This window comes from Notamacropus eugenii, chromosome 1 (assembly GCF_028372415.1).
Source record: "Notamacropus eugenii isolate mMacEug1 chromosome 1, mMacEug1.pri_v2, whole genome shotgun sequence".
NCBI lineage: Eukaryota > Metazoa > Chordata > Mammalia > Diprotodontia > Macropodidae > Notamacropus > Notamacropus eugenii.
The window spans coordinates 615,142,550-615,170,413 of record NC_092872.1 but is presented as its reverse complement, the minus strand read 5'-3'; the positions used below and the strand labels follow the sequence as shown (position 1 = coordinate 615,170,413).

The following is a 27,864-nucleotide window of genomic DNA, read 5'->3' as shown; positions in this document are numbered from 1 at the left end:
ACCAGCCTCACTTTTCCTCCAGAGCCATCTGAATCCAGTGGCCAGATATTCATCAGGATGACTGGAGATGACGCAGGATGAGGCAATTGGGGTTAAGTGACTTGCCCAAGGTCACACAGCTAGTGAGTGTCAAGTGTCTGCGGTGAGATTTGAACTCAGGTCCTCCTGACTCCTACACTGGTGCTCTATCCACTGCACCACTTAGCTGCCCATCTCTGTTCTCTAATAATGAAAGCATAAGAAGCTTGAGTTGTAAGAGCTCCAGGATAATGATGTCAGGTGCTTGGTGGTGAAATCTATTTTACAACGATACGTTCAGAAACAGAAAAAGATTCATGACTAGGATATAATATTTGTAAAGTGCTTAGCTCAGTGCCTGGCACATAGTCGGCACTAAATATTTGTTAGCTATCATAATCACTATTATTATGATGAAACAGACAGTAAGACCCATGAATAGCCTTCTCAACCCAGCCAGAAAAGGCCAGATGGGAGCATATTAAATGAGAAAACCAACTGCCTCCAAAGGCTAGAAAGGAAAGCAGCACATTGGGAATGCTCTTGAATTACATAGCAGTGAGCACAGTAGGCAGCCCCTCTCTCCTCCTTGTACTCCAGGACAATGTGTGACTTCTCTGTGTGAACCCCTCCCTAGAACAAAGGTTTTGTTCTGGCATTAACTCAAAACTCCAATTTCCAAGCTGCTACAACCCTGAGGATCAACTCCAGGATGATAAGATAAGATTTAACATACCACTGGGATCTTAAAATCCTAGATTGGAATTGTAAGGACCTTAGAGGTCAACTAGTCCAACTCTTTCATTTTATAGAAGAAAGGATACAGGCCCAGGGAGTGAAATAACTTGCCCACAATGATAGTAAGTAGCCAAATGAAGTACTCCAGAATGAGCCTATTATGTGTTTTTTGGGCTGCACTAAATAAAACTTGTCCTATATTCAATGCCTAGTTATTCTGAATGCTTGCTGGGAAACTGAGGTCCTTTTGGAGTAAAATATCAAAGTTCCCAGGGTTTTCTTAAGCTAGAGAGATTTTGTAACAAATCTCTCACATCCCTTTAAAAACAAATAAGTGTACCTAGGTCCATTGAGTCAATGACTAGAGTCAATGCCACATGCTATGTGAAAAGCAGCCAGGTCCAGGATAGGATGGACACTCAACAAGAACAGAGGTCGGTTGTTCTCTCTGGGTACTTCAGTATAATTAGTGCTCTCCCTGCAACAACCTTTAGCAAATGATGACACTACTCAATGTTGAATCAGCTCCATAATATCATTGTATGATAGGAATCCCCGCCACCCCCACCCTCTGACTGGAAAGATGGGCTAAGCAAAGTATCTGGAGGAAAAGACAATTGGCTTAATAGAATCCACAAGTCTCCACTCTTTTTTCTTCTCAGGTGGTGATAGAAAGGGAGAAGAGTCCCAGGACAGAGTATCTAGAAGGCATCTTGCTCTGCATCCTTCAAGATTGGACTTTTCAGGGAAAGGAGAAGAGAGAGACATCTATAAGGAGCAACGCTCCCCAAAGCAGGAGCCTCCTTTTCTCCTACTATTCCTCATTTTCTTCTTCCTCTTCGCTGCCCTCACTCAGGGGAAATTCTCTTTGGGACTTCTGCATTCCATGAATCCTGGTCTCCATTGGGCATTCCTGGTTTAAAATTGCCTGTAGAAAAGACAGAAAGAGAAAAGCCTATCAGTTTGTTTATAGACCTTTCTTCTCACCCACCTTCCAACTATCCTCAAGGTCTCTGTAAAGTGAATTTTCACATCAAAGCCTGAAAGGGCCCATGATCTTCTTCAGTAAATTTATGATTAACAGCCAGTCTGTAGATGTCACTGAGTTGCACTTCTATGCTCTGTGCACCAGGGAGAGGTAGAAAAAGGAAAAGAGGAAATAAGATGAACCTTGAAGGAGAAAGACAGAAAGCTTCAGCAGAAAGGTGAATTATTATTGTCATAATAACTGTTATTGTGGATCTGTGATTTCATGAGTGTGCATTCCCAATGTGGAAACTTCGTATACCACTGTATCTCAGCCACTTCTGAGTAACTTACTGTCATGAGATGCCAGGGGAACTCAAAAATGAAATGACTTGTCCATGGATCATACACAACTAGTATGTGTCACAGATAGGGTTTGATCCTAGAACTTCCTCACTACAAGACCAACCCTCTACTTGCTAATCCATGATGCCTCTCCTCATAATTATCATGAAAAGGGGAAAAAAACTCATGAGAGAAGAGAGAAAGAACAGAAAAGGAGAAAGGCAGAGAAACACTAGTGAAAGGGAAAAAGAGGAAAAAAGAAAAGAAGGAAAAGAGAAAAGAAGGGCTCTTTCAACATGGTTAAAATTGTCCCTTACAATCTTTTCTTCCTTGGCTGGTGGGCTTCGAAGGTAGTAACAGAGTGGAGCATAGGCAATGTTGATGATGCCAATGATGACCATGAGCCAGGGAAAACCAATAGCATGGACGATAGCACCCCCAGTAGATGGACCTGCAAGGGTTAAATCGAGCATTTATTGCAGATCCACCAGACAGACCAGAAAGAGGGTGGGTACTGTGCTGTTGGGAAGTAGGAAGGATACAGAAAGGAGGCCATGAGAAAGGTCAACCATGAGAAACAAGAAGTGCTTGGGATTCTCTACCTCAGTTTAAAACTGACTGAATAATCAAAGTGGGAATGATGAGATGGAAGAGGGATAGCAGCTTATGGAGAAACTGGTCTATAGTGTTGTCTTTTCATGGGGGCATACCAATAGCAAATCCCATGCAGAAAGCCACATCAGCGATAGCATAGACACTCCCATACACAGATGTGTGGCGAAGGTCTACCAGGTGTCCCATGATGGGCATCATGGAAGAATCCACCATGCCTGTGGCCAAAGCAAACAGCACAATTAGTCACTGCCAGCCCTCCTCGCCTGCTGGACTCTGTCTTACCTAGGTGTCTTCACTCAGCATTCTGGCTGTATGCTGTTCCCCTTACGTTATCTCTCCTCCATCCCCTTTCTCATTCAATCCTTTCCTTCCCCCTCTCCTCTACCTTCTCTCCCCCAGGTAGGAATTACAAGGCCTTTCCCGAACCGCAACTGCCTTTACCTCATCTCCTCTTTTTCCCTCATTCACTCCCCGTACCCAATCTGGATCAGAGGAAGGATCAAGGAAGCCAGCTGACCCAGAACCTAATATCAAGGTGAGTTCCCAGGCCCAGGAAGGAGGGAAGAGGGAAAGGGGAATAGGATGGAGGAAGAATTGCATGCTTGACTTCCTTCTGTGGGAGAAAGTTCTTACCAATAGCAAAGCCTAGTCCCCCATTGGGGCCAATGAGACCAAAAATATTCCGAGCTAAAGGAACCTTTGAGAAAAAACAAAAGCAGATACTATTCAGGGAGTGACACCCTGTGAGTGCTACCCAAAGGGCTGTGAGAGTTACATAGAGAGACGAGGCAGCTCTGTACCATGGACTTCCCACATCTAAACCTTCACGTGCTTTCTTATTCTCCATTGTTACTGCTACCATCAAAAAGTGTTTATGTTCTTAATTGTGTGTGTGTATATGTGTGTGTGTGCGTGCGCGCGTGTGTGTGTGTGTATGAGGGAGTAGATAGGCAGGTCTTCAACAAACACTGGACCAAGAGAACTACACAGAGCAGGGACTGACAGCTTATGGCAACTCATACTAAAAATGGGATTTAAAAAAATGATTTCATGGTACAGTCAAAGTGACCCTGGGAAAAATGGTTAGATAGGTAAAGCTCAACCTTGATGTACCACCTCTATGGCCTATAGCAGGGATTCTTAACTTGGGGTCGATGGATAGATTTTTTTTTTTTTTTGCGGGGGGGGATCCATGAATTGCAAAATATATATAAAATTTAATATTATTATTAAATTATATTAATATCATTGACTTCTTCAGTAATCCTCTGTGTTTTATTTTATATATTTAAAATATTATTATGAAAAGAGATTCATAGGTTGTACAAAACTGCAAAAAGTCACCACGAAATAGAAGAATTTAGAACCTTTAATAGCACACACACACACACACACTCACACTCACACTCACAGACTTCTCAGTGCTAGCTCAATAGTTCTCTCTCTTCCTCTATACTTAGTCTTTGTCCCATTCTTTTGAGGGTACACTAATCGCCAATGACATATTAACTAATAAGTAAAGCATTAACAACTGATAACTTGTTATCAGGCACATTACATTTTAAAAGGAGATTCTTTTAAAAAGAACAATCATTTTCCCGTTTCTCTGATCTATTGGGAATGTTGTCCCAATGGCTTACTTAGGGGTAGAAGAGACCTTTCCATTTCAGATATTATCACTGTTCTCCTAGTGTTGGGAGGGACTGAATAAAGGACATCTTGGCTTGACCCCCTTGGCTTGACAGGTGGCCAACACCAGAAACACCACTCATCGGCCCCAGGCTATACTAAACTGATTCTGAGTCATTCTGGTGTTTTCCTCCCTCACTAAGTGATCCCCTTCTTATCCTCTCTCCCCTCCCACCTTCAAGTCTCCTGTGGAATAGGGACAGGAGAATTATAATTTATGGTTACCCAAACCAGTTTCTACCAGTGTTATCACCTCTTGACCAGATCCTGAGCCCCTGAATAGGGTCTGTGTTTCGGTGAAGGTTTTTCTACCACCGGATACAAGATGGGCATTTGGTATTTTGCCTTGTTTCTCAAAAGAACTGGCTTTGAAGCAAAGTTCTCCAGGGACTGATCTAGCCCAAAGACTCCTAGTTATACTCACACAGAGCAGACTGGTACCTACTACCAACATCCCAATCAGAGAACATAGCCACCTATAAAAAGGAAGCAAAGCAACTACTTTAGGGAGATGTTGTTCACCTCCAGGCCCAACCCCAGTCACATTACTCCCAAGGATGGCTAGTATGGACACTATCTGAGTACCATTTCCAAAAACTACTTCCTATCTAAACAAACCAAACAGTATCTCTATACCTGACTAGATGCAAACATTGCTTTACCTAATGGAAAGAAGGATACTCTTTTCTTTTTCTTTCTAGAGGGGATGTGGTGGATATCTGAACTATGACAATGGCTCTTGAACCTTTGCTCAGACCATTTTCCCTACCTGAAATATCCTCCCTCTCCTCTCATTCATCTAATCATTCTTCAAGGCACAGCAAAAATCCTCATTTATTCCTTTCCAGATCACCTTAACCCATGATGTACTTTTCCTTTTTGATGCCTGATAAACTGAGTACACTACTCCTTTTGGCATTTGCTGGTCATGTCCTGCCTCGTGTTGCTCATGATCCTCTGATGTGAGTATGTCTTTCCCAACCTCCCACCCCCCCACCAACTAAATCATAAGATCCTAAAGAATAATGACTATGTCTTATATTTCCTATGTGCCCCTCTTAGGTCTTTGCACAGTGCCATGAACATAGTAGGTGCTTAATAAATACATTAATGGACAAATTCTCCATCCTTATGTGGCCTTCCTTTCAATCACATCCAAGGTGGCTTTGATAGTCTAAGATGGAATATCCTGTTGATTAGAAGAAACTCCAAAATTCAGAGATAAAAGGACCTTCAGAGGCCATCAATATCTGAACAAGAATCCGCCATAATATATCCCAGACAAGGGGTCATCCACCCTTTGCTTGAAAATGATGAGTGATGAAGAACTCAGTACCTCATGAGGGAACTCACTTTACTTTTTAGGTAGTTCTAGTGGAAGAAGGCAGTTGTGTGGATGAAGTGAATAGAGTGCCAGGCCTAAAGTCAGGAAGACTCATCTTCCTGAGTTCAAATCTGATATCAGATACTTACTGTGTGCTCGTGGGCAAGTTACTTAACCCTGTTCACCTCAGTTTCCTCATTTGTAAAAATGAACTGGAGTCAGAAATGGCAAACTGCTCCAATATCTTTGCCAAGATAACCTCAGATGGGATCAGAGGAGTTGGACATGACTGAGATGACTGAACATTAACACCTAAGTTGTTAGGAAGTTTTTCCTTACATTGTTCCTTTCAGTTCTAACTCTGTGTGATTCCATGATCTCCTTAACAGATGCTAGAACCACTATCTTGCCTTTCCACATCCTCTCTAATTCCACAGATTACTTACCGACCCATCTTGTTGGCCAATACCCCAAAGAGGTTGGTGCCAATGAGATAGGACACACTGGCAGGCAGGAAGGCTAGACCTGAAGGGAGAAAAACATTTCTTTTGACTTTCTCATTTTTTCCTCCTATAGGAACTTCTCCCTTTGAAGGAAGCATGCCCCTATCTGACACTTTACTCTCTAGGGTAGTCAGAGAAACTTTTTCTCCATTTCACAAAGCCCCCATCCACTCTGAGCCCCGTACAACAAAGGAAATCCCTGTGCAAAGCAGGAATGTGTTGCCTTCCCACCTGTACTTTGCCCTGTGGCATAGGGTAAAAGGAGAAAGGGGAAAGGAAGAGAACAGTCCTGCTTAGGAAGAGGAAAACATTTATTTTTCATGTTAACTATTACCATTGTGTAGCAAGAAGAACATTGATTCAGGGATCTGATCTTGGTACCTTGATAATTTTTTTTGTTCTTGTCCAGATGTTAACTGTAACTGAAGTCACTGGCCTCTTAGAGCCTCAGTTTCCTAATCTGTAGACTGGGGTGATGATAGCACAGATCTGACCATGTCACCTCATTGCCTATTACCTCCAGGGTCAAATATAAAATCCTCTGTTTGGCTTTTAAAGTCCTTCATAACTTGTCCCCTTCCTATCTTTCCAGGCTTCTTATACCTTCCTTATATCCAGCAACACTGACCTCCTTGCTGTTCCTCTAAAAAGGCTCACTATCATCTTACTCTGGGCATTTTCATTGGTTATTCCCTAAAATCTGTAATTCTCTCCCTCCTTGTGGCCATCTCTTGGATTTCTTGGCTTCCATCAAGTCTCAGTTAGAGAGTCTCACCTTTGAGAAGCCTTAGCTGCAATATTAGTGCCTTCTTTCTGAGATCATCTTCAATTTCTCCAGTATATGTTTTGTTTGTACATTGTTCCCTCAACCTGATCCCCACATTAGACTGAGCTCCTTGAAAGCAGGGATTTGGGGGTGAGGGTGATAGAAAGTATCTAGCAAATAGTAGGTGCTTTATAATTGCTTTTGGGCTTGGCTAATTAGTAGCACTTTCTTTTTCACTGTTGTTATGAGGATCAAATGAGATATGAAGTGTACAAATATTTTATCAATGGAAAGGCACTATACAAATGTCAGTGCTTTTTCTTTCCTGTTCTGATGTCCCTGGATCTACAGCCCTCAAGAATGCCTCCATTTATGAAGGTGATTCCCTTGGCTCAGTAGCAGCAGTAAAGCATGGAGCTTTAAGAAACACCTACCCCAATTTCCAAACCCCAGCAGCGTGGATTGATTTTCATGGAGTCATTATTCATTTTCCTTCCTGGCCATGCTTGTACACAAGAACACACACTGACTAGAGAGCTGTTCAGAGCTAGGGCTAAGAGAAGCTATACCAACAGTAAGTGTCAGAGTCTCAAGCAAATGACACTTCCCTCATCTGTCCAGTGTTCTCATAATCTGAGCTGACACAAAAGGGCTTCAGCAGCACCCAGAGAAAGACAAAGTCTTGGAATTCAAGGCTTGGAGAAGCAGTAACCCATTAACCTATGCTTGGAACTCAATAGCCTTTCCTGGACCCTATGTTATTTAGTACTTTCATGAGGAAATAAGATACTGTGTGTAACTTCCACTGTGTGTGGGAGAGGGAGACATAGAGAAAGAAAAACAGAGAGACAGATACGGAGAAAGAGAGACAGACAGAGACAAAGAAAGGGACAGAGAGACAGAAAAAACAGAGACACAGAGAGAGATACAATAAGTCCTTTTGGACTACAAACACCAGGAATAAATAAGCAGGCCAAACCAGGGGCCTGGTTTACTTCTCTGTGTCTTAGGCCTCATTTCCTACTTCTCTCTAGTTCAAGGGGAAGCAATATTGCCATACTTTAAAGGATAAATAGCCACTGAAATTATAATTAGACCAGAGATAAATGTTTCACAAGTCACTGGGTATGACATTTATTTTTATTATATACTTTCAATAGACAGGAAACAAAGAGCCTCTAGCATGGTTTGTCTACACTAAATGACAGCTGTTTTAGGTGATCCTGTTGGTCTACAATAATTATTCTTTTTAATAAAGTCAATAGCTATCCTATTGTGCTTTGGGTGAAGTTCCTTCCTGGAAACCTTCGGGTATCTTAGATACATCTCTAACATCTCGGTTATTGCTTCATTCTACTCTGTGAACCCGAGGTCTCAAAATCAAACATAATTTGGTGACATCTTGCAATGCGTAATTCATTCCCTTTTGGCCAGCATTCAGTGAATAAAGAGGTGCCAGGGTGGGAGGATTCTACTTATGGCCATGGACAGACTGTACAGTAAATGTTTTGTAGTAGTAGAACATTGTTTTTTAGTGTGCTTCAGATAGGTATAATTGATTTTATCACAAGTGTGTTTCTTTTAGACTGAATTCAGGGCAAAATGTTAGAGAAAAAGCCAATAAGAGGTAAATGCTCCTGACTTTGGCAAACTACAAATGTACCAATGTTCTTCTCAATCAACAAAATGATGGCAGGGTCCAGAAGGTCAAAAGTGGTGTGATGTGGTAGGGCGAGTATTGAACTGAGTATCAGGAATTCCTGGGTTCTGATTCTCATTGTTACTCATTCACTGCGTTACCTTGGGCAAGTGACTTACCCTCCCTGGGGCTTAGCGTCTTCCCCTGGAAGGTGAAGGGGTTCTATAAGAGGAGCCCTGAGGTATCTTTCAGCTCTAAAATTCTATATGCTAGTCTAGAAAAAAAAAATGCCTCTGTTATTCCAGGAATTGGATACAAATTCTGTCTCTGATGCTTACTGTCTGTGTGACCAAGGGAAGATCTCCTCACCTCCCTGCTCCTTGGTTTCCACATCTGTAAAATGAAGGGTTTGGATTAAATGGTTTTTTGTCTATGACCCTATGATTTTTTGAAATGCTTTTTCAGGCCTTCTCATGACTTGTTCCCAAACAGGGTGGCCACCGCTCAGTGAAATTTGCATCTGTCACTCACCCCCCACCAGGAGCCAAAAGAGCCAGAAGGAGTATTATCTGTATGAATGGTACCTCCTGAATAAGACTTAACGTAATTAAGTCAGACCAGAACCAGTTTCTGGTGAGAGAAATTCAATTGAGGGGTAAATGGGGAGTACAAATGGGAGCCTAACCTCACATTGTCCCCTCAGAAAATTAGATTTGGAACATTATATTGGGCACTCAGCAAACATCGTATCTCTGTCAGCTTATCCCCTCCCCATGGCCACCGCCCTCTTCTCTCAGCAGCTGTGACTAATTGGCATGTAGCCTTCCCTGTTCCCCTGCCTTGGACTTCCTGGAAAAGGCTGGAGCCCCACTTATGACCCTAACTGTGTCACAGAAGTTTCTTCCTAAAAGGTAGTCAAAGGACCAGGGGCATGGGGAAATTGGAGTCACTAGTCCTGGATCCACAGCTTTACTAAGGGAGAATGGGGAAATCGCCCCCTTCTCACCGGATCCCATTCCTTTGCCCTAGCATTCTCACACAGGCAAGATGAACTTACAATAAAAAGGAGAAAGGAAATCACAGTGGAGTCACCTGAGCTAGTATCTAAGAGCTAGTGTCTTTTAATAAAACACTTTGAAAAGTATTTTCCATGTATTATGTCGTTTGATCCTCACAACAATCCTATGAGAAAGTTACTAATATTTATCCCAATTTTCTACATGAGTAAACTGAAGCTCCGCAAGCATTTAACTGACATGTCCAGGGTCACACAACTAGTAAGTATCTGAAGCAGGATTTGAACTCTGGTCTTCCTGGTGCACCATCCACCATGCCACACAGGTACAATAACATAAGGGGGGAGAGGACGGGGATGAAGGAGAGGCAAAAGTTACTTAGTATTTTCAGCAGAAAGAGAGGGATAAAAAGAAATAATGGGTTGTTGACATGAATATAATCACTGAGCAGGAAACATCAACTTGTCCCCCAGTCTCCTTCTCATTGGCCCTTATGTTAATCTTTTAACAGGCTGGGGCTTGTTCTCACTGTATTACAAATCCTTGGCCTTCTTTCCAGCAGCTAGGAATTATTTCATTTTTTGCTTCCTTTCCTAAAACTCCAAAATCTGGGCCCAGATGTATCCTATTCCTCCTTCCCTCCCTCTTACTTTCCTTAACGTACTCAGACGTAGCTCACACATACCAGGCATAGGAAAGAGTTCTGTTCAAGAAAACACAGTTCTGCTGTCCTATCAAAGGCGACACGTGATCTCTTCGAATCCAGCTAGAGAGAATGACTTCTGGGCCTTTTAGGAAGTGTCATGTCAACAAAAGAAGACCACTCCCCTCACCACCTCCTCCACACTCCTGCTGAAATGGTTTGACGGCCTGATACTTACCCAGTTGCCACTTGGGGGAACACATGGTCTGCATCATCCATATAGGCAGTGTGGGCTCCAGTATGGCCACTCCCATGTTGGCAAAGCAGAGGGAACCTGCAGAGACAGTCTTGATGAGCTGTCCAGTTGCCCCAGCCAAAGCCCCCAATTCCCTTTCCATCCCTGGTTACCTGCAGCCACCAGGATGTAAGGGTCTCTCAGAAGAGTTAACATGGGAGTGCCTTTGGAACTCTGCAGGAAATAAAAAAATCCTTCTGAAGGAAAAGAAAATTTCTCTGAAGGAAATAAAAATTCCTTCTGATTGTATGGCACAGTGGTTTTTCTTAAAACATGTTAACATTTATAATCTTCTTTGTATGAGCTAGATAAAACAGGCTGCATTATTGCTATTTGACCAGTGAACAAAGTGAAGGTCAGAGTGAATAAGTGAAGGGTCATTCATTCGTTTATTCAATCAGTGTTTAGTAGGTATCTGTCATGAACAAGACGTTAGGCTTTCTAGGTATTATGAAGATTTTATATTTATACTATTTTATATATTCCTAGGTATGTGAAGATTTTAAAGACCTAGTCCCAGCCCCAAAGGATTTTTAAATGTCACAGAAACTATAATATGATAGGTGATACAGCTAGCTATTGACAGAGCCAGGATAATGTCTAGCCCCAAGCTCCTGCCACAGCATAGAAAAATATATAGAGTATTCGACTGGGGAGCAACTATATTGGACCTGGAGTCAGAAGTTCAAATCCAACCTCAGAAACTAGGTGTAAATGACAAGTCTGTCTCAGTTTCCTCACCTGTAAAATGATCATAATAGCACTTACCTCCCTCCCCTTTTCTTCCCCCTCCCCCCTGTGGTAGTGAGGACAAAATGAGACATTTGTAAAGTGCTTTTCACACCTTAAAGCCTACATAAATTCTAGATGTTATTGTTATTGTTACATAGACCTAGGGACAAATTCTGCCTTTGATATTTATTAGCTTACTAGCTATATCACCACTGGGAGATCCTGCTGGGTGAGTGCCTTACAGTGGCACTATTAGGTAGATCTAGCTCAGGTTTCTATTTCCTCCCCGCCCTACCCCCTAACCATCTTCTACCTCAGCGGACAGTGCACTCCTCTGCCTCCTCCCACATTCTTTTCTTTTCTGTAATCAAAATCAGATCAATACTTGCCATTGTTTCTGGAAAGGGTGTGTCTGTCCACTCCTATCTCTTGTCACCATAAATCTACTCACCAACCTTGTGACTTTCCAAACAAAATGCCCCCTCTCTGACCACCACTACCCTACTGGTGTTTTCACCTTCTATTGTAATGTAAGTTCTTTGAGGGCAAAGGTGATCTTTGTTTTGTATTTGTATCCCCAGTGTTCATTAGCATTGTGCTTGGCACATAGAAAATGCTTAAATGTGTTTTCATTCTTTTAACCTCTCTTACCTGCTTTAAGAGCAGCTAGATGACACAGTGGATAGGGCACTGGAACTGGAGTTGGGAAGACCTGAATTCAAATCCAGCCTCATGTACTAGCTGTGTGACCATGGGTAAGTGACTTAACCCTTTTTGCCTCAGTTTCCTCATCTATAAAGTGGTTTGGAGAAGAAAAATGGCAAACTACTCCAGTGTCTTTGCCAAGAAAACCCCACAGCAGGTCACAAAGAGTTGGACACAACTGAAACGACTGAACAACACCTACTGTAAAGAAGTAATAAAACTCATTATGCCTCCCTCACTGGGTTATTATGAGGTTCAAATGAATTAATGTAGGAAAAGTGTAGCATAACTTACCTAAATGTCAGTTACTGTTATCCCAGAGAGCAATGTGAGGGGCACTTGGAAGGTGCTGCTACTGAAGCCCTTTAACCTCTATACAGTGAAATGTCTCCTTTGTCAAGGAGTTAGGATTTAAGTTTCTGACTTTTGGAGGTCTCTGGTTTCCTGTGTACGTAACATAACTGGTGTTACAGTAGACAGTTTACAAAGACCTGAGCTTAGCTGCTGACAATTCTGCCTTGGTCAGAATCCAGTAAGGGAAATGGTTTGCATTTTATTCATGCTGTTGTGCCCTCCGGACATTCCACAGAGCCATTTTAGAATCGTAGAATGTTTCTGCAGGACGGGAACTTAGAGTTCATGTTAATTCAATATTCTTCTTTTAAAAGGAGCAAGGAGGGTCAGGAAAAGTAACAGCTTCAAGGTCACATGACCAGTAAGTGGCAGAGCCAAAACCAGAACCCAGGTCTTCTGACTCCTAGTCCAGTGGCTTTTTTCCCCCAGGATACCCTAGTAAGTGTCTTGCTTCTCGAGTGTACTCATTCAATGTGGAAGAACTGATACTCATCAAAGGTGAGTTATGCAAAGGTCACTCCCTACCAGATACAACCTGATAAATCGCTTTGGGGCACTTCTATCTGCAGGAGTATAATTCAGGAGAAAGCTGGAGAACAATTTTATCTTGGGTCCAGCCTTAAGATGGGAAGAGGGTTATAAAAATTAACTTTCCAAAAGAACCCATTCCAATTCCCAGAGCCTTTGTCTGGTCAGTTTACTCTTCTGCTATGGGACACAGATTTTGGATACTTGTCACATCTTCGCTCCCTGGTACCTAGACGCTACCCTACTCAGACATCCTATTCTCTGGTAGCATTTGCTACAATCCCTGGAACTCTAAAAGAAAAAATATATATATTTCCTAGGAATTGTCATCATCTCAAGAGGTCAAGAGATTTCTGGATAAGATGGGCAAAATCTTGGAGAGTTGTCTAGATCAGGCAAAGAAGGAGGATGGGAGTAGAGATGAGACCCTTACCCTTGCTTTATTTTCTAATCTTTTTCCCACTGAGCACTGACCCCTCTCTCTGCAACTTTCCCCTACAGGTACAATAGCATTAATATCATATGTAACAGAGTTAGGACATAAGCCCACATGCTGTTGTAATATTAATATCAATTTATGCTGATCTGGAGGCATTCTCAACTCTGAGTGGCCTCTCAAACCTTGCTTCTTATCCAGCAATATGTCCAGCCTTCTGTCACCTGCAAATTTACACAAACTTGTACTCTCTTATTTTCTTATCGAAGTTATCCCAGGTGCAAAAAAAAAAATAGTAGTCAATCCCACTTTCCTCATCTCCCAAGCAACAGGATTCTCCTCCTCCTTTCACCACATTCACCCAAGGTTGGATGTAAGAATGGTAATGATAGAGCTGGTATGATATTCCCATTCCCAGCATATCAGCTACCCAGTGTACCTCCTGCAATGACTAATGAAGAGTTTGTTGTAAAAGACAGTCATATAATGGCAAGCTTACTAGATGCACAGTCAGAAGACTTGGATTCTAAATACTTTCTTAGCTTTCTGACTATTAACCTCAGTTTCATCATCTGTAACTAGAGGATGCTAAGCTGGGCAGAGATAGTTTCATTTTTATGCTTCTGTCCCCAGAGATTAGCACAGTGCCTGGCACATAGGAAGCACTTATTTGATTGATTGATGTAATCTCATTACCCACCTGACAAAGGGGAAAAGAAAGCACTTTATGAACTGCAAAGTGCTATGCAAACTTGAATTGTTATAATTACTCATAGTAACAATAATGCCATCCTATCCACTACTGGAATTGTCACAAAGATGCTTTTAGTGAACCTAAAGAAGATGAGCTTACTATGTCTCAGTAAAACCCTAGCATCGTGGATCTAGAACTGGAGGGAATTCAGAGGCCATCTAGTTCAATTTCTTCATTTTACAGGTGAATAAAGTAAGGTCCAAGGAGTTTAAATGCCTTTTCTGAGTTGACACAGGTACTGTCAGAGACAGGATTTAAAACCAAGTCCTCTGACTCTGGGGCCAAGTTTCTTTCAACCGCACCATGCAATATTACTATTTTTATTTACTTACAAAAAGCAATTCTTTTATGCACCTGTGAAATTGTCCACAGAACATCAAGTGTAAAATAATAATAGCAGAATAATGACTTTTCCAGGGAAATTTCTATCTGAACTCCATACCTAAAAAATGAGAATGGGATGACTAGTATTAGCAAAGACTACACAATGCAAGTCCTACTTACCTCCGGGCAGATCTTGGAGGGCTGTAGAATACAGAGTTGTAGAGCTAAAATGGGAAAGAAAGTTCAGTATGGGCATTTTTTCTTGAGACTTCCTTCTTCTCTGGATGACTCTAGCCAAGATTTTTGCCACAATGTATCAGTAGTGACTTCTTATAGTCCATGGCTGGTACCATGAACCAAAATGGTTCTTACTCATCACCTTTAAGGATGGCTCACTCACCTCCATCCATCAAGGCCAGCAATGCCAGAATAAGGAAGGGAGCAGGTTTGCCAACAAACTCATACATCAGGCTTCCAAAGGGAGCCCCTACTGAAAAGCAAAGGGACAGCCAAAATCAGGTTGAACAGAGAGTGGGTTGAAAGCCACTACTTAATAGCGCTTTGTGTCTGTGTAAATAGACCTATCTCTCTCAATACCCACATTAGACTTTAGATTCCTTGGGGATACAGACTATGTCTTCTATTTTTTTTCATACTGAACACAGTGTTGGACACATAGCAGATCTTCAAGTAAGTACTTACTTGCTGGACTATAGACTACCAGAGCTACAAAGCAGAGGTGTTAAAGATGAAGTTTATACATGGGCTAAAACACTCAAGTTCCCTCAAATTAAAATGTGATTGGGAAATATTTAACAAAATAAATAAAAATACAGTAAAACATAGATAACATTACATCGGAAAAAAAAGTAAAAATGCAGCCAGCAGAGATTTTATGTAGATTAGTGATCCATTCTTATTTGAATTTGATGCCACAGTAGTAAAGTATCTTAGATTTCATCTTCCAAATTTTTCATTTTATAGATGAGATAATGAAGGCTCAGAAAGATGAGAGTATTTGCTCTCAAGGCCATACAACTAATAAAAACTGAGTCAGAACTTAAACCTAGATCTCCTGATCCAGGTCCCCTGATCTTGCCACAAGAGAAAATTATTTAAGGAATAAGCTAGAAGCCCCGGTTTAAAAACAAACAAACAGGGATGATAAGCAAAAGGGAAAGGGACCTAGGGGTAATCACAGGACCAGTAGATTATAGATTTAGACCTTCAAGGGACCTTGACAAACATAAAGTACAACCTCCTTGTTTTACAAATGAAGTAACTGAACCTCCAAGAGAAGGAAAAAAAAAACTTGCCAACCCATCAGTCAGGTAACTAAGTACTAGTGTTATCATTGGGGCAGACATGACCTTGCTTAGGAGAAGGAAGAAATTTGAGGAGAGATTCTGGGTTATAGGGTGTGGATTCAATAATTTTATAGGCTGTTGTTTGTTCTTTTTAAAGGTATTCTATTTCTTTGTTTTTATATAGTAGGGAATATTAATCAAAATATTGGATACTGGGGAATACTATTACTCTTGACTCACCGATCCATCTCATGAAGGACCTGCCCTCACCATGGCTGAATATGGGAATGACTCAGTCAGTGTAGTCCAGGTCCCAAGCAATCATTAGTTTTATAACCAATATTTGGAAATAAAGAAGTATTTACCTAATACCCCCAAAGCCAGACCACCTAAGGCAATGCCCATAGCACTCCCTCTCTCATAATCATCTGTGTATACACTGGCCAGCATCCCAAGTCCTGGAGATGGAGAAACAAAAAGAATAAGAAAGCAGGTTCCTAGCACCTAGGAAGCTGTGAGATGAAGGAGGTTATGGGGAAAGAACAACAGGTAAAGGGGATAGAGGTTAAAAGTTGTAATGCTGAAGTGTGGATGGGTTGGAGCAGGATAGGAGGAGCCACGATGAAGGTAAATTTGACAATCTTGCCTCAAGCCAATCCTGTCAACTTAAATTAGAAAAAAGAAAAATTCACCATATCATTTCTGATACCTCCCACTATTTTTTCAAAGTCAAGATTTCTTTTGCATCATATATATATATGTGTATATATATATAGGATTTCAAGTTGACAGGAACCTCACTAGGCATTTAGCTCCACTACCTCATTTTACAGATGAGGAAGGGAGGTTGTGACTCCCCTAGATCACACAGCTAATTCAAAACTAGGTCTTCTCTGTCTCCAGATTCGGTTCCCTTTCTTCTGTTGGAGATGTGGTAATATGGTAACACTGCTGACATGTAGGAATCTGAATTCCATGGTTGGAAAAGGGAACTGGAGGGAAAGGGAGGAGGAGACTACAGTATAAAGGGAAGAAGAGGAAGGGAAGGTTGAGGAAGAATGAGGGAAGTGTTGGATTTACCTGCAACTGATGAAAAGGAGGATCCAATGCCTTGGAGGGTTCGGGCCAAGAAAAGAAGTGTGTAGGTGCCTGAAAAAGCAAACACTGGGCAGAGAGAAGAGACCACCAAGAATGGCCAAGTCAGCAAATGGATCCTAGCCCTTGAGCCATTATAAGAACAATCACTACATCACATGGCCTTCAAGCCCATCCTTGCTTTGTAATGGAAGGCCTTTTAACAAGATCAGACCAAAGGGAATTTATTTCTTTTATGTGAGCAACTCTGTGTCATAAACTTTGCCATAAACTCTGTGCCATAAAGAAGCTTCCAATCTAATGTAGGGGAGATCTATTTGTGTGAAAAAAATTAAAGTGGAACAACAGTTAGCTTATGTGACACATACAATAAGAGACCATGACAATGACTTATCTGGCTCATGTTCAGTTCTTCCTAGTGAAGAGGAGCCAATGAAAAGAACACTGAATATCAAACCAGAAGATCTGAGTTGAAATTCCAGCTCTACCACTTAATAATGATATGACTTTTGAGCCTTGATTTTCTCATCTATAAAATGGGGGTAATAATTCTTGTTCTTTTTATCCCCACAAGGTTGTTATGAAGATGAAATGGACTCAAAAGCCCTCTGTTACCAAAATTACTATAGAAGTAAGAATCATATAAAAGAATGATCCAAACCACTAATAAGAGAAATGAAAACCAAAACAAGCCTGTGATTTTACTTCACATTCTACAAATTGGCAAAGATAACAAAACGTGGAAATAACAATGTTCAAGGTCTCAGAGATATAGGTGAACTGAGATACTCCTGTGAATTAGTAAAACTATTCTGAAAAGAAATTTGGAACTATGCAAATAAAATGAATCAGATGCCCATAAGCTTTGATCCAGGTATTCTGTTCTTATACATATATCCCAAGAAGGTAGTTGACAAAAAGAAAGAGCACAATATACCAAAATATTTATAGCAGTACTTTTTATGATAGTAAAGGACTAGAATCAAAGTTGATGGTTATCAATTGGTAAATGATTGTGGTACATGATTCCAGAGGATTAATAGTGAAGTGTACTACTCACCTTCTGCTAGAGAGGTGAAGCACTCAGAGTATAGAATGAGTCATTTTTTTTAGATATGACCAATGAAGAATTTCTTTTGTTTGATTATAAATGTTTGCTATGGATTTTATTTTCAGTTGGGGGAAATTGTTGAGCAGTAAGGAAGGTAAATTTTTGATAATGGAAAAAATAAAATATAATTTTAAAACAAATTGTATATCAATGTAACAGAATGATAAACACGATGAAAAGAGAGAATCATGGAAAGACATATGAAATGAAATAAGCAGCACTAGGAAAACAATATGTACAATGAACTGTAAATGGAAGGAACAACCATGAAACAATTGAAATTATGTGATTTTTATGAAAAACAAACTTGTTCCCAACAATGAGACATGAGAAGGCACCTTTTCCCGATCTTTTGCAGAAGTGGAGGTCCATAAATACAGACTATAACATATAATGTCATATTTTTTTAATTTGTTGATTAATTTTTCTGAAATTTTTTCTTCTTCTCTTGAAACAAAATTCTTAGTTATAACAGATAGTTCTGTGGGATGGCCAGGGATGAAATTTAGGAAATGCAAAGCCAAATTTTATCAATAAATGTATGTTGAAATGTATGTATAAACTATAATTATCTCATTCTCACCTTTTTGATGAGGTTCAGATAGAAATGATCTGAAGACATATTGTTACTCTGCTCTTATTCTTTCACAGCTAAATATTCTGTGGACAATTGCATAGGGGGAATAAAATGTAATTGACTTAGAGTATTGGATTCTAAGTTTCTCTGTAAACTCACCTCATGAATCTTCTGATAGTCTGGAAAGGATGACATATGCCTCCTCCTATTCTGAAGCAGTTTTTATTTTTTCAACAAAATCTCTATATTATGAGAACTTTTCATTCCATGTAGTTTGGAGATGATAAGTACCTTGTATGGTGACATCCATTGACAATGGTCTTAAATTTTTATGGATCAATGTTATATCTCAGTGGTTGCAGACAACAGTTCTGTCTATAATAGTGTTCTGGTTGCTGTACAATTTATTGAATTTCCAAGAAAATTTTGGGATATGTATTTGTAGTATGGGCATTTGTTTTCTGTTAAATTACAAAGAATAACGGATTTCTGGTGTACAATTCTAGCCACCTGATCATGTTTTTCTAGGTATCCCATAAATACAAGATTTTCATGACCTGCAGTGATATGTTGCACAGTGCCATTACTTCATTACACAATCTTCATCCATCAATGTCTGGACCCCTTATGGATATCATTTTTGAAATTTCTGGTGGCAATGACATAATTTTAAATCACTGTCATAAAATCCTTTCATTTCCATAAATAAATATTGCACAATTAAGCCATTTGACTTAGGCCTCTTTGTCAACAACTTGTTGCTTGAGTTTATGTGGATATCATCCATGGAGCAGCTTATAATTTTGATCTGGGATCCTAGCTATATCATAGGCATCTGGAGAGAAATCACTTCCAGTTGCATTCAAATGTGAGCTCCTTTAGATCGAAGACCAAGTTTTTGCCTTTGCCAACCTAGGAATCATCATTGAGTCCTTAATCTCACCTCTCACATACAATCTTTTGCCAAGTCCTGTCAATTCTACCCATACAACACTTCTCTTATACTTCCACTTCTTTCCTCTGGCACTGCCACAACCCTGGTGAAGGTCCCCATCACCTCACACCTGCACTACTGCAGTCTGGTCTATCTTCTACTCAGCTGTCAAAGGGATCTTTGTAAATAGCAGGTATGATCATGTGTCTGACACACACACACACACACACACAAACATTTGATGCAATCCAGTTGCTCCAGAATAGAATATAAAAGCCTCTATCATACGATGAAGAACTGTGAATGATTTAGCTAATCTCAGCAATACAATGATCCAAGATAATCTCAAAGGACTCATGGTGAAGCAAGCTATCCACCTGCAGAGAAAGTCTAAGTAAAGACTGAAGCATGCTATTTTTCACTTCCTTTCTTTCTCCCTTCCTCCCTTCCTTCCTCTCTTTCTTTCCTTTTTCCTTCCTTTCTTCCTTTTTTATTTTAATCTTTTACAAAATGACTAATATGGAAATGCTTTTTACATGAGTACACATGTATAACCTATATCAGATTCAGATTGCTTACTGTCTCAGGAAGGCAGGAGAAGAGGGAGGGAGGGAAAGAATTTTGGAGCTCAAAATTTTTTTTAAATGTTAAAAATGGTTTTAACATATAATTGGGAGAAATATATGTGTGTATATACATGTACATCCATAATATGCATATGTATGTGAATACACACACACACACACACACACACACACAATGAAAGCTTCTATTTAGCTTTCCAAGCCCTTCATAAACTGACCCCTTCCTACCTTTCCAGGCTTCTTATACTTTATTTTACTCCATTTGCTCTTTAATCTGGTGACACTAGCCTCCTTTCTGTTCCTCTAAAAAAAGACTCTCCACCTCCTAACCCTGAGCATTTTCATTGGCTGTTCCCTGAAGCCTGGATTTCTCTCCCTCCTCTTTTTTTAGCTCTGAACTTTTCTGGCTTCCCCAGTTTCCTTCATGTCTCAGTTAAAATCCTACCTTCTTCAAGAAGTCCCATTTCATGCTTGTTTAATGCTAGTGTTTTCCTTGTAAGATCTTCTCCACTTTCTCCAGTATATATTTTGTTTGTACAGCCCTCCCCCCGCCAAAAAAAGCATATTCTCCCTCCCATTAGATCCTGAGTTCCTTGAGAGTGGCCTAGGTTATTTTTTTGTTTTACCTTTTTCTATATTTCCAGCATTTAGTAGTGCCTGGCACACAACAGATGCTTAATGAACATTTGTTCATTTGATTTGACATTTTTTGTATCCCCAGGGCTTAGCGCAGTGCCTGGCACAAACAAAGTGCTTAAAAGCTGATTGACTAATGATTGACATTTGACGAGTACATAGTTTTGATCGCTATTTTTGCTTTGTGAAGTTAGGTCTATTTGTTCCCAAAGTATTTCTGTGCATTTTTAACCTCCTTGTCATCATGTTTACTACATTCATTATTGTTGTTATGATTATAGGAACGACTTAAAGCCTAAGAGTTAGCTTTAGTCCCTTTAGTCACTTGCATCTTCATCCCATCTTGAAAGGCTTTTCCCCCTTCTTTGTCTGTATTTCAAATCTTACCCACACTTTAAGGCTTAGGCTCGGTTTCATCTTCCCTGAAAATTTCCCCTGACTTTTCCATTTCACTGTTATCTCTCTGTTTCTCTCAACTCCATTGGCACTTAACATCTAGCAGGACTGTCAACCCCTCCGGCTGCTGGGGAATCAGGTTTCTTGCAGCCTCCGAGGTCCATTATCTGTTCCTTTGCTCAGACTAATTTCTAATTGCATTGGCAAATCAAAGAGAAATAGAACTTGAGAGATCAGTAGCACCCATAAATAAGAGGTATAAACTCCATAAAAAAATGCACCATTTGAATTTAAAACTACTTATCTGAGACTTAGTGATATACTCTTTCTCCTCATAGTAACTAGTATAGTTCTAGGGGCACAGTAGATGTTCAGTTAAATCAACAAAAATTTTTTAAGCATCTAGTGTATATAAGAGGAGAGGCCTCATGGAACAGACAGGAGAGCCAGCCTTGGAGATAGGAAGACCTGGGTTCAAGTTCAGCTTCTGACATTGACTAGCTGTTAGCACATGGTTAAATAACTTAGCCTCTCAATGCCCCAGATAACTAGCTATGACTATAAGTCACACATGATATCACTCTGCATCCATGAAAGTAATTTCTATATCAGGAGTTCCCCATGCCAATGAAATCTCGGGTCCCTTCTATAAAAAAAATAGGAGGAGGATAAGGTATTGTTCTAAGTTCTAGGGATAAAATGAGGTAAAAATAGTAAAGTGCTCTGTACATTGTAGGTGAGCAACAAATGTTTGTGAAAGTTGATTTTTTTGAGGGAAGGTAAGAAAGGGAAATGGGGGGTGAAATAACATAGAAAGAAGAGAACATAGGAAGAAGAAAAAGGAGAAAATGGATTGAGTAAAGGAGCTAATATTAATTCACATTTGTGTAGTGCTTTTAGGCTTATAAAGAAGTTTAGATGCATTAGTTCCCTTAATCCTTAGTACAACCCTGTGCAGTAGGTGTTATCATTATGATAACTATACATATGAAGAAACAGGTTCCAGAAGGCTGAGAGACTTGCCTGCCACCATTCAACTTCTAAGTGTATGAGAGAGGATTCAAACCCAGTCCACCACACTTTACTTACTTTTCAAACTTACCAACAATGATCTCAGTTGCCCATTAGAGGTAGCCCTTTGGTTGAAGTCTGGCTATTCACATATTAATCACACGGACTTTGACCCTTACCATTTCTTTTCATTTCATTTAACATTTCTTTTCATTTATTTCATTTGTTGTCTTTCTTGAATCTCCTTTTTATTAGGAATACATATATTTCTTTCTAAGGGTTATTTTTCTTTCTCCTTTATTTTTGATTGTACTTTAGCTGCCTATAACTTTTATCAACTTTATTTTGACTGTTGGGAGACATTAGCTATAATTTCATCCTCTGTTTATTGCCTTCACTTTAAACATAAACCTATATTCTCCTCTTTTCAAAGATGTCATATTCTCATATTAACCCTGCCCAAGGTATTAAATAGATAGACAGACATGAGCATACACAGACAACTGACACATAGGTTCCATGACATTTTACAGTGATCATGATTTCCCAAATCAAACGTAATGGAGTTCTTATTGTCCCTCCCCACTTTCCACTCCCACTTCCCATCACCCAGTGTCTCGCCTTTATTCTAGGACTGGGCGACTCCTATCAAATTCCAAGGATGCTACATTGCTAGAATGAGTTTGCAGATGTGACAAACCTTTGCTATTCTCTTCCTGCCAGGACCCCATCCTCCATTCTCTCTCTGTCTCTCTCTCTCTGTCTTTCTCTCTCTCTCCAGACACACACACACACACACACACACACACACACACAGCAAAAAGTTCAGATGTGTACATTCAAGGACCCTGAATTTAAATTCCTGAGTCTCCTCTGAGATAATCTGACCCTGCCTCATTATCTGTTGTTCACAAGATAGAATTGAAAGACCCCAAAGAAGAGAAGCCCAGGACTTACTGACTGTAGAGAGAAACATGATGACAAAGCCAGCAAACATGGGGATGTGATAACCAATCCTAAGAGGGAAGCAAAAACAACAACTCTAAGAGATTTATATGTTTCATGTTGGATTGAGTTTGGAAATTTTGTGGGTATGCATATTCATGCACATGTATACATGCATATAAAGAGTAAGTATGATGATAACGAGGGATATCTATATCTACTATCCATCAATATCTATATATTATATGTGCTGCTGTGTCATGCTGATCTTTCAGGGGTAGAGAGATAACAAAGTCTAAGCATATTCTATGTACTTTTTCATACTCATGCATTTATATCCCAGGCAGGGTTAGCATGTCCATTTGCATATGTGCATGAGAGACTATCCAGTACATGAATCTAGATTCAGGTTCAGATTTTTGCTATATACCCATGTAATTACATATTCTTTCCTCACTATCATCACAGTTACATATCTATTTATCTCTACATACATATGGATATATATATATGTATATACATGCATACTGTTTTATATATATATACATATATATATATACAAACACACACACACATGTGTATATGTTTGTGTATCTATAAAAGTTCAGAATATTCTCATTCATGTTTGCCAATATTCCAGGTCATGATAGTGAAATCCCTACTATTTCCAACCCCTTGTTGTTTAAAGGGCACACTCTAGAGCAAGGGTAGAGAAGCTGTGGCTTCAGAACCACATGTGGTGTTCTAGGTCCTCAAATATGACTGACTAATTAGGGCTGCACTTGAGGACCTAAAGAGCCACATGTGACCTCAAGGCTGCAGGTTCCCTATCCCTTCTCTAGAAAATTGACATGATATAGGCACATCCTATATCTTTTCTCTTTTTGGTTCATATCTGATTAGGGGCTTAGAAGGCATCAAGCCATTGGATACTGCAAACTGATCTGGGACTCAGGTTTGTGACTTGAATATTTCATTTCATTATTATTATAAATATTCAAAGTTTTCTTTTCCTCCCAGGGACCAGAAATGCTGAAATCCCCCAATTTTCTGCTCCAGCTTAAAAATAATGTCCCTTGATAGAAATAAGTGATATCTATGCCCTGCCTGAGTTCCCAGACATCTTGAAATGTTTGGGTCCTCATTAAAATATACCTGTTTGTGAGAAGCCCCACAAAGGGGTTGATCAGAAGCTGCATTATAGCCTTTGAGGCAAACAGAAGTCCAACTCGTAGGTTCTCCTCCTCCAGGAACTCAGTACCTTGCAGACAGTTGTTCTTAGGTGCCAAACTGGGTTGAATGACTTGTGGAGGTAGGGTGACATAGGTACCATTCATCCATTCCTTTTCTGAGGGTTTGCTTCCTTCAACCACCATTGTAGTATTATCAAAGTAGGAGAAGATGGAAGAGAAGTCTGCATTCTGGTGAATCCCTGGGGCACTGCTGCCAAAAGGCAAAGTCTCAGACACACTGGCGCCTTTGAATTCAGTTGCATAAAGGAAGGTAGGTACGATGGGCACTAGAATCCAATTAAACACAGATGGTAGGTGACAGGGTAGGGGACAGATAATAGGATAGTTGTGATTCTGCCATGACCTGGTCCAGATTCAAAGCTGGAAAAACAGACAACTTTGTGCATGTAAAGTAGGTCTACATGATGAAATTTGAAAGGGTGCCTGAAACAAGGGCTTACCTACCTGAAGCCATTCAGACTGCCACTGTGCCTAAAAACACCCACCTTTAGAGTTGCTCTTTCAGACTTACATAAGATGTTTTAATAAAACACCTAGGAGGTCACTGTTCAAAAGTATGTTACCCAGAAGTGACAACATACTGGTATTTCTTACAGCATGGGAACAGATTAAGTCAAACTAGATTATCTGACTGTAATCTGGAGTGGGGAAACAAAGCACAGAGGGAAAGGAAAGCTAGACAAATAATTTGATGGGGTGGCAGCTGGGAAAAATCCAGAGAATAGGATAGGTAATTTCTGTTGGGGAACCATATTTGGAAATAATAGGCAGCTGGGGTGAGGGTGGGAAGAGAGTATAAACCTTGGGAGGATGATGATTGGGGAAAAAAGGGTAAGGATGGAATAGTTGGTGAACTCCACAATTCTGCCTGGCACCAGGCTTTTATTTAATCCCTTCTCCTGTTCTCTGAAGTTCCCCTCATGCCATATGCCTTGATGGTGATTCCCTCCATTTGGGATGCTTAAGAAGCACCAGTCTTCATCCTTTCCTCCTAAACCACAGCACCCTCTGGCTCAGTATTCCAGCATAATTGAGACTGCAGGACAACTTAACCCTGCCCATGGATGACCCCAGAACATACCCACCACAGTCAGTAACATGTTGTCCAGCAGGAGTGCCACAAATACCACCACCAGCACCAGCTTTCGGGACTCTCTTCCCTCCTTTAGCCATTGACAGGAAGTACAGAAGATAGCCTAGAACATGGTAGAAAGTCCAGTGGGCTGTTGTCTTTCCTTCTTCATCCCCACCCCAAAATCTAATTAATTTTCTCAGAGCTACAGGTCTCTCATTTCCTTTGTGGCAGTAGGAAGAAACCTACTACTGCCAAAATCCTGTTAGATATCTACCCAAAGTATAATGGACTCTAAGTTCATTAGTTTAACTTTATATTTATATATTTAGCTTTTAAATACCTAACTAAACTAAATTCTGACTGTTTCTACATTCTAGTTTCTGATTATCCTCCAAAATTAACCATTTATTCTACTTGAATTTCAGAGCACCCTATTGGTAAGCAATCGACGCAGACTAATCCTACAATATTGAGGAGTAATACAATATTGAGATCAGTAACGGCTTAGATCATAAAATTCATCATAAAATGTGAACATTAGAGAAAATCTCAGCAGTCAAATTGCCCACCCTTCTCCCATCCCATTCTATAAGTGAGAAAGTTAAGACCCAGAGAAGGGAAATAGTATGCCCAACGACACACAGCTACTTAGGAGCATGGATAAAACAAAAATCCAGGGCTTCTACCTCTTGACCCCTTCTCTTTTCATTATATTATGGTCCTCCTCTACTTGGTAGTAAGAAAGCTAAAAGCAGAGGCCAAGAATCTCAGCTTCTTGTTTTTACCATAAGACCCTCCTCAGATAGCTTCTGTTATTTTGCGTAGCTAAAATACAGAATTTCATGGTCAGTTTTTTTTAATGAAAGTAGATTTCATGTAATTATCCTGTACTGGCTTAATCACACATTAAATCTTTGCTGATTGAATAGTTTCTGGGGCAAATTTCATTTTCCTTCTTAGTTTTTTTATTTTAATGGCTGAGGTAGCATCAAAGATATAATTTAAAGATGAAAAATAAGATCAATATTCAAATTTGTCTGGGACTAATACCAACTATTTGTTTGGGTAGGGATCCAAATGAATAAGGCAGTCCCAAACTTGCATTACATTTCCCCTAAGATCCCAACAATAATTTGTTTTCCTCAAATGCAAATATAGTCTTTTCTAAGAAGTGACAGGAAAGTGGAATATTCCTGAAACTACAGAACATCTACTGGATCAATTGATTTACAAACTGACTGATATGGGAATAGATTTAGACCTAAAAGGGACCTCAAAAGACATCTAATCCAACACACTCAATTGAAGTAACCTAATCTCAGGGAAGTGACTTATCTATGGTCATACATCTAATAAACCTCAGAGGCAGAATCTGAATAAAAGGCTTCCTGACTTCAAGTCCAACAGTCTATATTCACCATGTGACAATGAAGGTATTAACTTCATGTCAGAATCAGAATCCTTTCCACGATAAAAAAAAAAGTTTAATAAATAAGTTTTGCAAAGAACTCCAAGAATTCAGTTATGATTTTAATAAATCTGCAGAGAACAGGCTTCAAAAAAGTTGCCCAAGAGATACAGCAACATAAAACAGAGAGAACCAAAAAAAGCAGGGATACAGAGAGATACAAGAAAAGAGAGAAAGAAAAGAGAAATGAGAGATGAGAAATACCTGCAGAAAGGGAAAAAGGGGGAATTAGGTAATAAGTAAAAAGAGTAACAGATTTTAAGTCAAATTCTTCTTGCATTTTGGATGGGGAATCACAGACAAGGACTGCATTATATCCAAGAGAATAAAACTCTTACCTTAAAGCACATTGTGACCTGAAGTATTAGCTGTTAATAGCAGAAACTATGTTCTGTGAAACTAGCAGTAAGAATGGATTTATTATTGCCTTTTATCTGACAGTGAGTGTCTTTCTCCCACAAAGAATTAATTGGAGCCTCCAACAGGTTCCCTTTAGACTCTCAGCATCCCACGTCAGAGGCGGGAAGGCAGGACCAGGGAAAAGAAAAAAAAGGAGTAATTATCTTAAGCAAAGATACACTGACTCTCAGCTGGCTTTCATCAATGCTTATCTATCATCAGACTCTTAGACACTGCCCATGTCTCTCTCCATACAGGTTTTTAGAATAAATGAGATATTTTTGAGGCTCATCTGCTCTCACAGGCAATCACTGAGCCACCAGTGAAAATGAATTAGCGCACAATTTTGCAGAAGAGTAAAAAAGTGTTCAAGTAATTGCCCACCCACAATTAGCTTGAGCTGTGGACTCAAAACACTTGAGCAAAATACAGTTTACATAATCCCAAAGCTGGAAGGGATGCTGGAGATAATCTAATTCAAATTCTGTTTGCACAGAAATCCCTTTTGCCACATGTCTGACAAGAGGTCCTGTGAACTCAGTTTGAAGACCTCAAGTGATAGCAGACCTGCCCTTTTGTGAAATATCACTAAATTTTGAAACACCACTAATTGCATGGTGTTCCCTTTTGCTGAGCTTAACTCTATCTCTACAATTTTCTTTTTTAAAAAATATACAATTATT

General features: G+C 39.9%; 1 protein-coding gene across 2 annotated transcripts; it reads right to left on the bottom strand.

Moving 5' to 3' along the window:
• Positions 1-1,272: 1,272 nt before the first annotated feature.
• Positions 1,273-27,332, bottom strand: SLC18A1 (solute carrier family 18 member A1). Of its 2 annotated transcripts, none has more exons than XM_072634971.1 (16): positions 27,121-27,332; positions 25,325-25,435; positions 24,142-24,505; positions 22,999-23,057; positions 16,778-16,861; positions 16,063-16,155; positions 14,791-14,880; positions 14,571-14,614; positions 10,671-10,731; positions 10,501-10,596; positions 6,142-6,220; positions 4,796-4,847; positions 3,316-3,379; positions 2,778-2,897; positions 2,385-2,518; positions 1,273-1,684 (listed from the first exon to the last, which is right to left on the bottom strand). In XM_072634971.1, exons 2-16 carry the CDS (start codon positions 25,410-25,412, stop codon positions 1,571-1,573), a joined length of 1,542 nt encoding a protein of 513 aa, XP_072491072.1. In that variant the 5' UTR covers positions 25,413-25,435; positions 27,121-27,332; the 3' UTR covers positions 1,273-1,570. The 2 variants fall into 2 exon arrangements, with proteins under 2 accessions (XP_072491072.1, XP_072491071.1); XM_072634970.1 differs by having other exon boundaries at positions 25,321-25,435; positions 27,121-27,255.
• Between the last annotated feature and the right edge of the window lie 532 nt (positions 27,333-27,864).

What these genes read in the sequence shown, in the direction of transcription:
- SLC18A1 (XM_072634970.1), bottom strand. An exon ending in GCTGGCCTTGATGGATGGAG is followed by an intron (nt 14,615 to 14,790) that starts GTGAGTGAGCCA and finishes TTCCCATTTTAG; the next exon opens with CTCTACAACTCTGTATTCTA. An exon ending in TTCCCCCAAGTGGCAACTGG is followed by an intron (nt 6,221 to 10,500) that starts GTAAGTATCAGG and finishes TTCTCCCTTCAG; the next exon opens with GTCTAGCCTTCCTGCCTGCC.